We start from the raw sequence: 17,932 nt of genomic DNA on the forward strand, positions 1-17,932 counted from the left end.
AAGACAAACCTTTTTTAGAATTGAGATGAATCTGTAAACAAATTGTTATTTATCTGTACAGTGGAATATTATTTCATATTTTATAATGAAGTACTTGGGGCCAGGTAGATGGCCTAGTCAGACAAGTGCTTGTCCTGCAAGCATGGAGTGCTGTGCTCAGGTCCTCAGCACCCATACAGTAACCTAGGCATAGTGGCAGGGGCGGGGCAGGGGGGGTCAAGGATGAAACCCCCCCCCCCCCCGTGTGCTGGTAAGTTGGAAAGAGACCACAGAATGCAGTCTCCTTGTACTTAGTTCCTGAGTACTTCCTAACCAGACTGCATTTGCCTAGTTAGACAGGGAAGTGAGCATGCAAAGACAGTAAAGTAGGACTCACTTAAATAGAGAGAAGCAGAGGCAGGTGGGGCTCTGTGAGTTTGAGGCCAGCCTTGTCTACAGAGGGAGTTTCAGGCCAGTCAGCACTACATAGAGAGACTGTGTTTACAGAATGTCTTTCTGTAAGTGATAAGATCTTTGTGGGAAATAAAGTACCAGTAATTTACTAAGAACCACATTAAACCCAGTGTGAAATCTGGTTTTCAGATTGACGTATTACATAAGTTATTTTCTGTTAGTACTTCAGGCCAAGTCACACACTTGTAACTTCATTTCTAAAGTCCTATATTGTGCAGCATATGCAAACGATACAAGTAAGACAGATTATAGTCTATGGCACACTGTATCACAGAATCAGAGAGAAATATGTGGGGTTTCTAGTAAAGTCTCATGGAAGGAAGTACCTGCTAATCTCAGTTTTATTTCTTGTAATTTATCAGGGTCACACAAGGGTCATACACCTCATGTCATTTTCTTAAGTCTGCCTCCTTTGTCAGACTATGCACTCTTCCCATAGTACACTGAGAACCAGATATCAAGAGGATTGACAGTCTACTGACCGTACAGTTCATTCAGCGCAGTTCTCCTTTATGTAGTCTAGAAAATAGGAAGAAAGAAAAATCCACTGAAAGAGTCCAGCCACACCTATAATAGAACCCCCATCACTCCAGGTTGAAGAATAGCGGGAGACAGTCACGGGTTCTGTCTGTCTGTCTTTTATTTTTTTGTTTATTTGTTTTTGTTTTATGAAACAAGGTTTCTCTGTGTGTAGCCCTGCCTGTCCTGAAACTCACTCTGTAGGTCAGAGTGGCCTTGAATTGACAGATCTGCCTCTCTCTGCCTCTGAGTGCTGGGACTAAAGCTATGGGCTGCTGTCACCACCCAACCAGGTCACACTTTGAAAAATCATAGAATTAATGTCCAGAAATCGGATGGGATCAGGAGACTGGGGTTCTTAGCTGTCCCTGTCACACGGGGGCTGCGGGAAGGCCCTCAGAAGAGTGGTGCTAAGATGTTGGTTGGCAAGAGGATTTTGGATGAATTAAAGGAGAAAGTGGCTAAATGGAGGCTTGTAAACGATCACAGTTGCCTTCTTCCAAAATACCTAAGAGTCGAGGAGTTTGTGGGAAGCAAACAAACGTGTAAGTGAAGGAGTGGAGAAGGCCGTGTGACCCACAGCAGACATCAAAGCTTGCAATGGGAACTGTGCTCTGCCCGGTAGCCAGAGGGTGCAAGAGCTTCCTGGAGAGTATGGCACTTGCTCATTGGAAATGAAGAAACAAACCGAACTGCCTGAAACAGCACTACACAGCCACCAAGATGGCCCAAGATGAAACCCTGGCCACACCTAGTGTGATAAAGACAAATGCTCTAGTATTTCCTGGGGAGTGAGTGTTGACAGACATGGACACAGTTCAGCATTATGTGCTAAGTTCCACTGCTTTTGGACCCAGCAGTGTGGCTCTGGGGTGCACGCTTACAGGCGTGTCACTGGAAGGCTATAGATGAGAACATGCCGGTATTGGGGTAAAGCGTGAGGCAGGCCCGGGAGGTGGTGGCGCACGCCTTTAATCCCACCACTTGGGAGTCAGAGGCAGGCAGATTTCTGAGTTTGAGGCCAGCCTGGTCTACAGAGTGAGTTCCAGGACAGCCAGGGCTACACAGAGAAACCCTGTCTCGAAAAACCAAAAAAAAAAAAAAAAAAAAAAAAAAAAAAAAGCGTGAGGCGGGGATAAAAACAAGAACTGTTCTGGGAGAAACAGCAAAGCAGATCTGCCCGTGACCGAGGACCCTGCTGCCCTTTCCCTTGTACAGTGAGTGCCTGGGAAACCAGGGAACTTGGGCAGTTAGGCTTTTCCAGACACTCCTGTATCTGGTGCATCTGTGTCTGGCAGACTGTAGTGGGGAAGGCAGGTTTGAAGAAGGCCTCTGCCTCCTGGAGAAAAGGGAGCACAGCCATGATGACCAGTCCAGAAGTAGGTAAGAGGAAGAGAAAGAAACGGCAGGCCAGACTTGGCGGTCCAGGTCCTAGAGGCGGCCTTCCATGACTGCAGAGCTCTCTGCCCTCGCTTCTCCTCTATTGTCTGACAAACTGAGGACTGCTCCTAGTGTCCAGGCATAAGTCTCCTTGAAGAGCACGAGAGCTGCCACTGCTGCCGTGGTTGGGACTGGATGAAATTGGGAGGGAATGTCACCCAAGGCACAAAAATAGATAGCTGTTATCTCAGTATGTAGAAAACTAAAGTAGGAAAATTGCGACTTTGGAACAGCTTTTTGCCTAGCCTTGGCTACAAAGTGATATTCTGTCTCAAAATAGTAATAAGGATATTACTGGACTGGAGATAGCTCAGCAGTTAGGAGCACGGTGCCTTATCAGAGGTCCCAAGTCCAGTTCGGAGCATCCACATGGTGGCTAACAGCCATCTGTAGATCTAGAATAGATCCTCTAACTGTGGATGATCTGCTGCCCTCTTCTGGCCTTTGAGAGCACTATATGAATGTGTTGGATAGTCATAAATGCAGGCAACCACACACACACACACACACACACACACACACACACTGAAATATCAAACAAAGAAGTACAAAGAAGAATTATTCGTAATAGCCAAAAATTTAGAAAAATAAACTAAATGTCATAGAATAGAAAGATTTTTCATACAATGATGTAGAACAGAACTAGTTTATTCTTATAAAATGGTGTTGAGTGAAAGAATACTGACACACGTATATTTTTAAATATAAGTTCTAGAACCAGGCACAGTAAAAAGCACCTTAGAAGTGGTTGAGAGTGGTGCAGAGTAAAGCCTGGGATCGCAGCGCCTGGCTGACTGAGGAAGCAGTCTCCAGCTCACAGCCAGCCTGCTCTACACAGACCCTGTCTGTAAAGGAAGTCACAATTCATAAATACAGAAAATGGTTGGAAAGAAAGTTTTAAGAGGCAGGGATTTTATCCAAATCATCTCTGACTGCTCGTGTATTTCTAATTCTTATGTCTGCCTAAGAGGCAGGTAGATCTTCCCCACCCCCAACCCCACCCCCCATCCCTGTCTGTCTGACTCTCTGCCTGCCTGTGTGCGCCTCTCTTTCTCTCGTCTCTCTCTATCTGTATCTTTCTGTCTCTCTTCCTCTCTCTCTCTCCTTTTCCCTTTCTCCCCATCCCCCACCCCTTTCACACACACACAACTTCTTTCCTTCAGACGGGGTCTCACTGTATAGCCTTGACTGGTCTGCAACTCACTATGTAGACCAGTCTAGCCTAATAAACTCACTGAAAGCTACCCGCCTGCCTTTGTTCTCCCCAGTACTGAGATGGGTTTGGTGCACTCACTGAGGATGACATGAGCTGGGCTTGGTGGCTCAGCTGAGAGGAGGAAAGGGGTGAGGTCATGCTTGTGAATGGGAGGCCTGCCTGGCTGCATCAGGCTGAGCTCCAAAGCAAGCACAAAATTAAAATGATGCTATTGTATATACGTTTAAATTCCACAATTACGCCTTTTTCTTAGGTTGACTGTGTAAGTCTGTGTAAACCTTTGTGATTATGGCTGTTATATTTCAATGTCTTGTTTTACTTTGCTTTTAAATCATTGGAGTTGGGTCCGAATGTCTTCTTGGCTAGCCCCTCCCTTGTAGAACTGTCGCCTCTGGTGCCCAGAAGTGCAATGGCCACAGCTGAAAGAGCTTCATGTGTCCAGTGACAAACTTATTTCAGAAGTGAAACTGTATTTTAATATCTCACTGTTCCTTGTATCCACTTGCATCATAGTTAATATGCTAAGATAAAACAAGTGTATTACAAATGCATTTTGCAGGCTTGCTAATGTAATCTTTGTTCTAATGGCATCTTAATTTTTGCGTTCATATTTTGGTATGGGGAGACAGGATTTTGTGTAGGTCAGAATGACCTCAAAGTCACTGTGAAGTCAAGTGTGAACCTGATCTGACATACTTAACTCATTGGGATCACAGATGGGCAGGACATGGAGAGAGAGTCTCTTCTATGAATTACTGAACAATCAAAAAGCTTATGGCCAATGAGCTGAGTCAGAAAATAGGAGGTGGGACATCCGTCAAGGACAGAGAGAATTCTGGGAAATAGTCAGGAACATGTGAGATTCTCCCAGAAGGCTGAAGAGATGGACATAAGGAGACAAGGAGGGAAACCAAGCTGTGTAGCTGAGCCCAGGTTAGAGTAAAAGGGGTAGTAGACGAAGAGCAAGCTGGAAAAGAAGCCAGGGCCTGTGCATGGCCTACACCGTTACTAATAAATAGTTCGTGTGTCTCGGTGGTGTTGGCTGGGAGTAGGCAGGAGGAGCAACTAGATTTTATAACCACACCCACAGACAAGCTGACTTTATCTGTAGACTACAGCATGCTTTGTTTTACAGGAGAGAGACGAATGTAGATTTAAAGGGGGGGTTGTTTCTTCTCTAAAATCATTTATTTTCAAAACTATTGTTTGCTTTTGTGAAATCTGTACTTTTCCCTAGCTCTTTGAACTTTCTAGAGTTCAGAACTCTTTAGGGGAAGTGATTTCACAGAGCTTTGTCCTGTAGATGCACACGCTGAGGATCCTCTCTGCCTGTAGCTCCAAGCAGACCGGTTCCTGAGGCTGCCTGTCTGTCACCTCCCTTTGGTCAGTTTCCCGAGCATGGCTGTACAGTCCTAAGACTGTCATAGACCCTTCCACCTCACCGCTAAGAAGTAGTGTTGGTTTGAAAAATATTTAATGTTGTATTTCCCCTACGGCCCTAAATAACTCTTAGGGAGACAAATGTAAATTCCTGTGAGAAGAGCTTTTTATTTTTATTTCTATTTTTATTTTGTTTTGAAACAGGCTCATTATATAGCTCAGACTCAGTGCATAGCTTAGAGTGTTCTTAAGCCATAGTCTTTATAGGCCTTTACCTCTGTGCCTATTTCCGTGTTTGTTCTTTTAAAAATGTATATTACTTTCTTCTTGCTCAGTGTGCATGTGTGTGGACATGGGACCTTTCTTCCACCATGTAGGTCCAGGACATCAGGCTTGGCACAAGTGCCTTTGCCAAACAATAAGCTCTGTTCCCAGTCCCCAAGCCTAGTTTTAAGATGAGCAGGGGTAGGAGAGGGCATGAGCCCCCTGAAGCTATAGACTCACAGGCAGGTGAGCTGCCTGCTGTGGGTACTGAGAACTGAAGTAAACTCTCAGGTCCTTTGCAAGAACAGTGTGTGTGTTCTGAACCACTGAGAGCTCTCCCAGTGTTAACAATAATCTTAAATGTTCACTTGTTATTTTCAGCCCTTTATTTCATCTTGATTGGGTCATTTACTTTCAGCCTTAATACAGATCTTTAAATATTTCATTATAATAGCTTGTGTGACCATTTTCATATGACATCTCAGCAGGACTAATTAATTAAGTACGTGGCATACAGAACATGGGTTTTTTTTTTTTTTTTTTTTTTTTGGGGGGGGGGTCCATTTCATTCAGCAGTTACCAGATTCTGACATTCCCCTCTCTGCAAAACTGTTCACAGGTCTCAGCTCCTGGTGCAAAATTAACTTTTCTGTGTAGAATTTTTAGCTAGACCTAACCCCTAGAGATTTAATTATCTAAATAGTGTAATGTTTAAGAAAATCTCTTCAGAACTGACAGGGTGGCTCAACAGGTAATGGCACAGGCTGCCAAGCCTGGGAGCCTGAGTCAAGTCCTAGAACCCACATGGGAGAAGGCTACAACTCCACAAGTTGTCCTCTGACCTCCACATGTTTGCCATGGCGCACCCACATACAAACACAGAAAGTAAATAATAAGTAAGTAAATAAATAAGTAATCATAATTCTAAATAATGAAAATCTTTCTAGATGATATCAGTGGGCAGCTAAGAATCAAGAGAGAACACTGAACTGTGTCCTGCTCTGTCCCAGGACTTTAGTCTCTTCTTCTGATGACTTAAAATTTAACAGTCAAACCACCACCACCGCTTCCTCCCCAAAAAAAGCCGGGCAGTGGCATTGGGGTACATGCCTTTAATCTCAGCACTCAGAAGGCTGGGGCAGGAGGTGTCTATAAGTTTGGTCACTGTAGGTCTGAAAGCACCAAGGACAACAAGGACCTCACCCTCTCTCTGAAAGCCTTAGAGTCTGGAAGCTACACATTACACACTATCCCATAGACCCTCTGTGTTCCATGAGTTATTGTCCAATGCACAGGTGTGTTCCTTGAAGGACAAGGATGGCCGCAGTAGAACATGGAGTCTGGATAAAGAGTGAAGTCATGCCAGGTCTAGAAACTGATGTCTAATTCCAGTTCATCCAGCAGCTGGGAAAGCAGCTCAGTAGTCAAGAGCACTAGCTGCTCGGCCAGAGCTTGATTCTCAGCACCCACATGGCAGCTGACAGCTGTGTGTAAATCTAGGTCTAGGGGATCTGGTGCCCTCTTCTGACTTTCTGTGGGCACTGCATGCACGCAGACCTGCATGTGGGCAAAACTCCATACACATGAAAGAAAACAAGTTTTAAAAATGAATTTCAGTGTTTAAACTCTCTTGGATAGAATGAATCTGTTCTGTCCATGTATCAAGGCATTGCTTTGATGATCTGTTACCTGCAGTTAAGTCTTAAAATTCTCAGGCTGTTAGAACAACATAAGCGACCTCTGACCTCTTAGACAGTGTCAGATCATCACATGATACTCAGCTTGTGCAGTAGTTGATGAAAGTGGGAATGCATAGCTATGTTGCCTGTTAGGAAGTTTCGTAAGGGCTGATGTGTCCTGCTTTTCTCTTCAGGTATCCAGACGATTGATTCCACCCAGGCTCTGTTCCTTCCGATTGGAGCGTCCGTCTCTCTCCTCGTCATGTTCTTCTTCTTTGACTCAGTTCAAGTCGTTTTCACAATATGCACAGCAGGTAATTTAGCCTCAGGTTTGCTAAAGGGAATAAACAGTGTATTTTAATTATTGTTCAGAAGTTATAATGTATGTGCCATGCAAGCTGAACCTTCATTGTCTGTTACCAGAGTCTTACAGGCAGGGATTGGTAGACTCAGGAGCCTCTGTGGTACCAGATAGTTGTGACTTGTTTCTGGCAGGTAACCCACAGGTCCTGTTAGTCATAGTGGCCATTAGCATCCTCTACTAATCTGTCTGCAAGTAGGAATATTGACAGCTAATCAATAATTAGCTGCCAGCTTGGCAGTGTGTTTCCAGGCTAAGCAATGATGGACATACAGGGAAAACATTATCAAATGCTGATGCCTTTATGGGGTTCATTCTCTGCCTGCTGAATGCTTTTTCTTCCTGAGGTATGGGAGGATAAGAATAGCATACCCTGTCCCCATCTATGTCACACTAGGTACTAGTTTTGTTTTTGTTTTTAAGTAGTTCTCCATGCAGTAGTGAAAGACCTCTGTTTCTGGGTACACAGCTCAGTGCTGCATACACACATGAGGTCCCTGGGTTCCAGACAAATAGGGGAAAGATCTTTTAAGTAACTTTTCGACTTGTTAAGAAAACTATATTAGAAAACCATCTTCCATTAGTCATGCCACTTTTCCTGTAATGGGTTAAAAAAAAAAAAAAAAGAATTAATGAAACTTACTTTGTTTTTCTAGTTCTTGCAACAATAGCCTTTGCTTTTCTTCTTCTCCCGATGTGCCAGTATTTAACAAGGCCCTGCTCCCCTCAGAACAAGTGAGTACTCAGGTCGTTCCCTCTAAGTTATAAGAGGAATGGGGGGTGGCCAGAGACTGGGGTTGGAAGATAATGTCTCCTTTTGCACCTTTTTGTGGTACAGGAAATGCAGACATGTTCACAAGTGGGGACTGTTGCAGCTAGATTCAGAAGGCAGGCAGTTCTCCAGGGTCCGTGAGAGTAGAAGAGTGGTGGGACTCGGGTCTCTGTTGGTCTCTGATGACCTGCGGGTGCTGCTGCCTTGGCTCAGCATATGGTCAGCACCTTCCCTCAGAAGCCATTGCTCCCTGGACACGATGGAGGTGGCAATGGGAAAATACTCATTTGTAAGCATCTAGTTTTCAGAGATGAGTGACAGCCAAGTACATTTCCCCATATTACAGATAACTCATCATTGCTAAATGAATGGAATCTGGTTTTTTCTTGATTTGATTTTCTCTTAAGAATAAAATTTGCCTTGTATATAACTTCCAGAGACTTATTATTTTACATTATACTTTTAGACACCTGTGTTGATAGCTTACCTTACTATAACAAAAATATAGTCTCAGTGCAATGGTTCAGTCAGTGCTTGTCTAGTTAACCCTCATGGCCTGAGCTTGACCCTCAGACTACATGGTGGAAGAGCAAACTGTCTTCACAGTGCTGTCACCTGACCTCCACACATGCCCCCCACCACACCCCTACTCAATGATAGTAATAAATGAAATGTAAATTTAAGAAATAACCTGCATTACCAAGTGGGAGCGGAAGGATAATTCCTGAGTATTTCATAGATGACTCCAACAAGGCTTGGGTCTTTTAGCTTCCCATGTATTAGGTATTGCCCTGCTCTGAGCCAGCCACTGTGAACGCTGATCAGTCGGTCGGTCACTGAGTGCAGCGCAGCGTGCCCCTCAATCCCACCAATGTGTCTTCCAGGATTTCCTTCGGTTGCTGTGGGCGTTTCACTGCTGCCGAGTTGCTGTCATTCTCCCTGTCCGTCATGCTCGTCCTCATCTGGGTTCTCACTGGCCACTGGCTTCTTATGGATGGTGAGTGACTGTTTCTTGCATGGTTTCACAGGTCACGGCCTCAACTGTGGGCCATGGACCAGTGTGAATATGTAAATCTCAAAAAACAATTGTGAACAGCAAAAATTAATTCAGAATCAAACACATGGTGAAGCCACAGCTATGACACTGGCTCTCATGCAGTGCATGGGTGTTGGCAGCATCACATGCCTTCACCAAAAGCCTCGGTTCTGAAGCTACTCGGTGCCCTGCCTCCAACTCCTCCGCTCATCCTGATGCATCTGTATGCCACAGTTGCACTGTTGTGCTGCAGTGCCCAGGCTTCTCATAGTCTGCTGTCATCTCTCAGCATGTGAATATTGATCTAGCATAGCTTTGGGTTGGGTTTGAATATTTGACTTTTACAACTGCTATTTGAACCAGGCATAGTGGCACATGTGTGCGTTTGTTCCAAGAAAAAGTTTCTCTGTGTAGCCTGGCTATCCTGGAACCCATTCTGTAGACCAGGCTGGTCCAAGCTTTTTAATTCCAGCATCCTGAAGGCAGGAGGATCTCTGAGTTCAAGGTCACCCTGGTCTATAAAGCAAATTACCGGCACCAGGGCCACACGACCCCGCTCCTCCCAAGGACAATGATAATAAACACACAAAATTGCTGTTTTGAGTTGCTGGCCTAGTTTTTTGTTTTTGTTTTTAAATAATTGAGTAAGTTTTGGCTTTGAATTAGGATAGAATTTTTAAGTTTCTAAAATGGTCATACGCATACTTCTGGCATTGGTATTGTGTACATTCTTGTTAGCAGCGATCTTGGTGGTGACAGCTATCATCTCTGCAGGGTAGTGAAGGGGTTTCCTAAGCAGTATCATTCAGCCAGGACTCGCTCTTGTAAATGTCTAGCATAGTATTAGTATGCAGATTTTTGTCTCCAGTAGTAAAATTATGTCTTTTAAATTTATCATTTATTATCAGTAAACGTTTGCTTCGCATACCAGTTTTATATGCCTATTATCCAGGGCCACATAAGAATCCATTGAGCAGAAGGAAGCTGCCTGTGAAGAAGACGTAAGCCTGCTGTAGGCAGAGCAGAGCCATCACAGACACTCAGTCCTGGGCCATTCCTGCCCTGGTCTCTGAGCTACTAGTGGCAGTCTCTTGCCCCAGCTGTGCCATAGCCCTGGCATCAGCCTGTGGGCTTTCCTAAGGCAGGCAGCTGTAACCGCTCACTAGTTCTTTTTAGAAGACTGCTCCTGTGACCAGTTTTATCGCCCATTCATAGTCATCTCCTCTGTGTTTGCTTATAACACTAGTTTTCAGGTATATACTTCCTTATGTAAGTGGAAATAAATACTACAAATATGATATATAAAAACAGATGCTGGGGCTGGAGTCAGCTTGGTGGTTAGGAGTACTTCCTGCTCTTGCCAGAGGACCTGAGTTCAGTTCTCGGCACTCCTGTCGGGAGGCCCCCAGCAGCCTGTGACTGCTGCATCTGCACACCCATGGTCTACATTCATGTATTCAGTGATACGTTGTGGTGTGCCTCTTCTTTATAACCATAGTATATGCTGGTATTGTCATATAGAGAAACATTGAGCCCTTTTAAATAGCTTCAGAACATTCCGAAGTATATGTGGTATTTAACTGAGAAAAACATGGTAGGTCTACTCTTTGGTAAAGGTTTGGCATCACTCTGATCTGCCGAGGCAGGTGTTCTTTTGAGCTGTGTTACAGCACACATGATTTTCTAAAGATGAATTTCCAGGCATGACATCCTCCCGGTAGAGGTTTTCTGTATTTACTGTGTGTTCTGAACAGGGTTTCTCTGTGTAGCCCTGGCTGTCCTGCAACTTGCTCTGTAGACCAGGCTGACCTTCAGTTCACAGAGATCTGCCTGCCTCTGCCTTCTGAGCACTGGGATTAAAGGTGTATACCATCACCACTTGGCTAATTATATTTTATATCTTTAATTATCTCTCCTTTCAGATTGAGTACCAGCATGAACTAAAATTTACTGCATGTGAATTGGGGAGATGATTAACAGGGGCTAAAGAAGATTGACCCAGGTTCACTGTGCACGCCTAAAGCCTGAAACAGAACACACTGAAAACTCTGCGCAGTTAACATGAAAGAATGTGATAGAATTTTGCTCATGATCAAAACAGATAGGAACTTGATCGGGATGATTGTAAATTGTATTTTCTGTGATTCAGAGCAAGTGTGTCATTGTGTCATTGAAGTGTTAATCAGAAGAGCACATGCTACGATTCAGTACAGAGGAGGAGGGGGGTTAAACCTTACAGGACTCTGTTTTCCTCATCAGTGAGAGAGACGTGCAGTTTGTCCTACGCGACATGTTGATGACTAAAGCACAGTGAGGAAACAAGCCAGAGTGTAGACTGCTTATAAGTTGTCTGGGTGGCATGGACATTGGTCCAGCTTCAAACACAGGTTTTCAAGAAAATCTGCAGATATGAAGCATAGGAGATGTTCACTGTGAAGAAGTCGCACACGCCATCCTTGTGCCTGGGAGACACTGGCGTTGTTAGGCTCAGGACCGATATGTTCCACTCTAGGACTGAAAGGATAAACCTTGTTCTGTAGGACCACAACTATAGTGCCTTTCTGTCCTGAAGTTCACGTGCAGGGAGGGTCCCCTGTCACCTAAAGGTCTTACTGGAGCACTGAGCTGTGTTCAGCCATTGCTGCAGTTTGCAGTGTACCTAGAGGAGAGGATGCTATAGCAATCCAGGCAAGCACTGGCAGTGGCTTGTGCAGACCAGGTGTGAGAAATTAGTATTTTTTATCTGCATAACCAGAAGTCAGGAACCCACTTTATATAACAAATGAATTGGAATAGAGTAAATCTGAGAAACCCGATACACATCCGAGTAATCATGTCATTTCTCCACGTGGTGTAGAAGTCATCCACGGGTCGATGAGAGACGCCTGACTGAGAGGAGAATTGGCTGCCTTGCAAACTAGAGATGTCACCTCATGTTTAGAAAATGCTTGTGGTTTTCACAGCATGATCACTTCCACCACTGTAGTAAAACAACGAGTTCTGGCCGCTGTGGTGGCGCATGCCTTTAATCCACTTGGGAGACAGAGGCAGGAGGATCTTCGAGTTCAGGGTCAGCCTGGTCTACAACTAGAGTTCCAAAACAGCCATAGGGAAACTTCATCTCAATAAAAAATAAACAAAAGTTCCTTAGTAGCCGCGGCACCTAACTCTTTGACATCCTTGGCAGCTGTTTTCTGTCATTTTTATTGTGTGTGCCTGTGTGCCGTGGCATGTGTGTGGAGTTCAGAGAGCAACCTTTAGGAGTCAGTTCCCTCCACCATGGGTTTGGGAGAACACACTCAGGTTATGAGGCCTGCGTGCCTAGTGCTTTTACCATGTCTGTGGCCCTTGTGTTTCTGTCTGAGAATTTCATATGTGTATGTAATACAATGTGATCATAGTCACCTCCACCCTTGAATCTGGACATCCCTTAGGAGGTTTTTTTCCCAACTCTCCCTAGATATAACCCTTAAATATTTCACCCTCTTGGGTGCTGAGAAAACAAGCCTATATATACCATCACTCCTGGAAGTGTATTTTCTATATAGTTTTTTAATGTATAGAAAATTCTTGGTGTGTGTGATGCTGGATGCTTTTAATTTTAACAGAGAGGCAGGATGGTTTCTGTGAGTTCAAGGCCAGCCTTGACTACCCAGGGCTTCATAGTGAAACCCTGACTCAAAAAAGGGAGTATGGGAAAGATGTGTGAACAGTTGAAAGTACTTGCCACTCTTCCAGAGGACCTGACGCACTCACAGTCACCTATAATAGCTCCGGCTGGCCTCGTGTGCATCCATACACAAATACACAAGCGCACAGGATTATGGGGAAGGTGTGTCTTTAAAACATGCTGAGGAGATGTTTAAACAGTCGTGCTGATCTGCTGAGATTAAAGGCATGCACCACAGTGCCAGGCTGATACAAAGTTTCTAACTTGGTGTTCACTACTTTCTACAGTGTAGGTATATATAACTATTATTCTAAGCTATAGAATTAATTGCTTTTGGTGGGGGGCGGGGCAGGTGAGATAGGGTTTCCTCTGTGTAGCCCTGGCTGTTCTGGAGCCTTTTGTAGACCAGGCTGCCCTGGAACTCCCAGAGATTCCCGTCTTCCTCTGCCTCCTGAGTACTGGGATCAAAGGCGTGTACCACTTTAAATGCCCAGCTCAAGTAATTGTTTTTATACTACAAGAATTGGAAAGGTAAGAAGAGAGAGTATAGTACAAGCTAACCTCCAACTCAAGATCCTTCTGCCTCAGCCTTCCATTCATTTTTTTGTGTATATGAGTGCTCTATCTGCCAGAAGAGGGCACCAGGTCACATTACAGATTACCACCTTGGGGTTGCTGGAAAGTGAACTCGGGGACCTCTGGAACAGCAGCCAGTGAGTGCCCTGCCAAGGAAATGTTCATGGAACCTGGGTTCTAGGTGTATAAACAGGCACACAGTCAAACACTGATGAGAAATCTTAAGGTATGCCAGGCACAGTAGGTCACAGCTTCAATCTCAGCACTCGAGAAGCAGGTGAATCTCTGCGAGTTTTAGGCTAGCCTGGTGTACATAGAAATAGAAAGTTCCAGGTCAGCTGTGACTACATAGAAAGTCCCTGTCCCAAAATATAATAATTCTTTGATGGACATAAGGTCCTTACTAAAAACAAAGTGCATTTCAGTGTTCACGGGGCAGGCAGGGAGGCAGTTAGCACAAGGTGTTCGCCAGGGCGCAGCTTCTTTATAATAGTCAAGTCTCGGGTATTTAAAACAGAGACAGCCATGCACTGTAGTGAAATAGATGTGCTTCTTTACTTTTACAAAAAACCTAAAGAAGTCTGTCTGACTATTTCACATGTGCGCTGTGCCGTGTGTCCCGTGTGTCCCGTGTGTCCCGTGCTTATCCAGGGCTGATGAGTACCCTGAGTTTATGCTCATCCGGGCCAGTCCTTGCACAGGATGGATACAAAATGGCCTGGGCAGAAGCTGTTGGGGACTGTGCCCTGACCCCAGTCACAGTTACTAACAGTGACTTAGGACGCTCCAGTCAGATCCTCACACTGCAGTTTTTAAAAACAAATAATTTAACCTGTCACAGTCCACAACTACAGAAGAATGATTGTAGGAAAACAGAGTCTTTGCAATTTTACCATTGTTCTGTGAGAGCAGAAAGGTTATGTGCAGTAAGAAATGCTGGAGTCCCCGGTGCATGTTCCATGACAGCATGCTGTGACTGAACACATGTGTCCCATCAAGGCTTCCAGTGGGGTGGTGGCGCACAGGTGACCACTGTTGGCAGCACCTCCCCCTTGTCACAGTTGGTTCTTCAAATTAATTTTGATGTCTGTGTGTTTAGAAACCCTTACTAGTGACTAATTTTTTGTGTTAAACACAGTTTAAGAAAGTGGCCTTAGAAGACCTTTGTGTAAATTGGGTCAGAGAACTGGGAGGACCGAGGGAGGGTTATTGGCAAATATGTCAAGATTAAAATTGGCAGATATTGACACTGATGGACTGATAGGGAAAATACAATAGAGAAAACAGTGAATTATTGGAAGGCCTTTTTTTTTTTTTTCCCCCTTTTTAAATTTACAACAAGGCCTCAATTTTGTAGACCAAGCTGGCCTTGAACTCAAAGATCTGCCTGCCTGTGCCCTTCTGAGTGCTAGGATTAAGGTGTGCACCACTTTGGTCAGCTAAATTGGCTTCTTAACAGGGTAATATACTCTACCCAAAGGAACAGTGTCGAGACAGGAGTGAGGAAGTCTCCTGTAGCTCAGGATGCTGCAGATCCCGGGTCTGCAGTAGGCAGCCCAGCCTTGTGTAGAATGAGGTGACCTACCTCACCCTCACAGGCCTGGGTGAGCTGCTGAAGCACGCTTAATTGTCTGAAATTCGAGCTCAGAGCAGCTGAGCTTGGAGAAGCCCTAGGGTTGGGCAGTGCAGAGCTTCTGGAGAGAGACCTCCCGCCACACCCTGATCCATGCTTTCTCTGCACTCCAGCTCTGGCCATGGGTCTCTGTGTTGCCATGATCGCCTTCGTCCGCCTGCCAAGCCTCAAGGTTTCCTGTCTGCTTCTCTCAGGGCTTCTCATCTACGACGTCTTCTGGGTGAGTGTGTGCTTCCTGTTCTCTCTGAATGTAGGTGAGGTGGTTGCTGCTCGAAGCTGTCTAACACCCAAAGCCGGCACGTCGCTCTGAGGCGACTGACTCCCTCTGCTGTGGGACTGTAGGTCTTAGTCATATACAAGCCTTAGGGTACCTTTTGGTGATGTCCGTTTGATACAGTAGGCCGTGTAAGCGAGGGGTGGACCTGGCAGCGCGCTGCTAAGGATGCTCGCGTAGGAGCGAGCATACCATTCCACTGGCCAGGGTGTGTCCATGTGTCTGGGTAGACTGCAGTCTGCAGGCTCCACAGCTGTGCAGTCAGAGTCTGAAGCCTTAGGGCAGAGCTGGCTACTGGCTAGTGTGGGTGCAGCTCCTCATGCAGTGTCTTCATCTCGGCAGGTGTTTTTCTCAGCCTACATCTTCAACAGCAATGTCATGGTGAAAGTGGCCACGCAGCCAGCTGATAATCCCCTTGACGTTCTGTCCCGGAAGCTCCACCTGGGACCCAATGTGGGGCGTGATGTTCCTCGCCTGTCTTTGCCTGGAAAATTGGTCTTCCCAAGGTAGGACATGAGGGAGCACACTGCCTTCTTGCATGGGTCTTCTCTCATCAGCATTCCAGTCCTACATTGAGAAGGACCGTCATCCACAGACCTGTGTAGACAGGGAGAATTTTACGTTAGCATGTACTGTGTTGTGAGTTCATCATGGCGTCCTCAGCGTGCTTATTGTGAATTTGCCTCTTTACCTGTTCCCCTTCTACTTCTACGCCATGTTTTATACATGTTCATCTAGATCCTGTTTCCTACAAATTACACTTCATTCTTGATGGCCAGGTAAAGCTGCGCGCCTGTACTCTGTGTGTGTGCGCGCGCGTCTCTGAGCCCTCACTTCCTCGTGTGCTGGTGAGTGTGTGGCATGACTCCATATCTTCACTGGTGTGACTAGTACGGCGTGCTCACATACTGTACGGCCGTGTGCAGGGCACAGTCCAGCTGATCCTGTGCTCCTTGTACTTTGAGATTTGGAGCGGCTTCTCTACTGACTTCCCTGGTGGCTGACAGTTTACATTCCCATCCACAGTGTGGCCACCAGAATCCCTGGCATTTTTTTTTTTTTCTTTTTAGTTCTTTTCCTTCCTTAGGGTCTCAAGGTGTTAACTCTGGTTAACTGAGAACACAGGGATCTGGCCCCTGAGTGCTGAGAATAATGCTGAGGCCCACCATACCTGCTGTGTTTTCTCCACAGTGACCACTCGGTGTGAGATAGACTCACTGTGCTCTGATGACATTTCCTAAAGAGGCTGACGCTCTTCAAGGATTTATTAGTCATTTATACCTCTGAGAACGCTGCTCAAGTCAGTTCCTATTGGTTACTTTGTTTCAAGTTTTGAGTTCTTTATGTATTGTGTATAGTAGTCCCCGCAAATACATAAATAAGAGCTCTTTCTTCTCTTTTGTTTCTTTCTTCCTTTTGTTGGAGCCCTAATGCAGTCCTGTTGGTCAGTATTACCTGTCTGCATTACCTGGGCTGGTGAAGTCATTACAGAAAATCTTGCCTGTCTATCACTGGAAATGTATTCCCCTTACCAGTTTTAAAGTTGCCGGACTCAGGGTTTTGTTTTGTTTTTAAATACATTTTAATTTGTGTGAGTGTTTTGCCTTCATGCATCTCTACGTACCTCGGGTTTGCTTCGTGCCCTTGGAGCCAGAAGACGGCATCAGCTCCCCCGGAACTGGAGTGACAGATGGCTGTGAGCTGGCACATGAGTGCTAGAACTGAGCCTGAGTCCTCTGGAAGAGCAGCCAGTGCTATTAACCACTGAGCCATCGGGCTCTTTAATTCATTTTGAGCTGGTTTTATGCCAGATAAGAGATTGGATTATCTTAGTTAGTAGGGTTTTATTTCTGTGAAGAGACACCGTAACCATGCAGCTCTTAAGGGAACACATTTCGCTGGGGCTGGCTCACACTCAGAGCTCAGTCCATTGTCATCTCTGCAGAAAGCATGCTGGCACACAGGTAGACTTGGTGCTGAAGAGGTACTTGAGAGTTCTACATTGGAGCAGCAGGCAGCAGGAAGAGACAGTCAGATTAGGCCTAGCTTAAGATCCCAGAACCTGGGCTGGAGAGATGGCTCAGTGGTTAAGAGCACTGACTGCTCTTCCAGAGGTCCGGAGTTCAATTCCCAGCAACTACATCGTGGTTTACAACCATCTGCAATGGGGTCTGATGCCCTCTTCTGGTGTGTCTGAAGAGAGCAATGGTGAATATAAAATTAAAAAAAAAAAAAAAAAAAAAAACTCAGAGCCTGCCCCCAATGACAACTTCCTTCACCAAGGCCACACCTCCTCACTGAGCAAGCATTCAGATCTATGAGTCTATGAGAACCATTCCTATTCACACCCCCATTGGATCTACTTTCATTGTAAAATACATGAACATCCAGCTTTCCCAGTTATTTTGTAGAAAAAGCTACCTTCAATGAATGTGTTGGTGTTTTTGTCAAAAAACGGGTATGTGTTGGGGTTGGGATATAACCCAATGGCAGAGCGATTGCATAGCCTGATTCCATCTCTGGCACCTTAGAAAGAAAAGAATCAGGTATGAGACTTCATTCTGCAGTCTGTCTAGTCCATTGGCTTGTGTACTGTGACTCTAACATAGTTTGGAGTTAGGTAATGTCTAGCCTTACTGGTGGTGCTTAGACTTGCTTT

General features: G+C 45.2%; 1 protein-coding gene across 2 annotated transcripts in view; it reads left to right on the forward strand.

Annotated features, from left to right (window-relative positions):
- The window catches only part of Sppl3 (signal peptide peptidase like 3), a 94,450-nt gene that overhangs the window by 68,156 nt on the left and 8,362 nt on the right, over window positions 1-17,932 (forward strand). For both annotated transcript variants that reach the window (XM_076922507.1, XM_076922506.1), the window contains exons 4-8: window positions 7,146-7,265; window positions 7,969-8,047; window positions 8,969-9,081; window positions 15,113-15,219; window positions 15,616-15,779. In XM_076922507.1, coding sequence (XP_076778622.1) covers window positions 7,146-7,265; window positions 7,969-8,047; window positions 8,969-9,081; window positions 15,113-15,219; window positions 15,616-15,779 — 583 coding nt within the window. The remainder of the gene's footprint in view (window positions 1-7,145; window positions 7,266-7,968; window positions 8,048-8,968; window positions 9,082-15,112; window positions 15,220-15,615; window positions 15,780-17,932) is intronic.

Source organism: Arvicanthis niloticus, chromosome 24, assembly GCF_011762505.2.
Source record: "Arvicanthis niloticus isolate mArvNil1 chromosome 24, mArvNil1.pat.X, whole genome shotgun sequence".
NCBI classification, from domain to species: Eukaryota; Metazoa; Chordata; class Mammalia; order Rodentia; family Muridae; genus Arvicanthis; species Arvicanthis niloticus.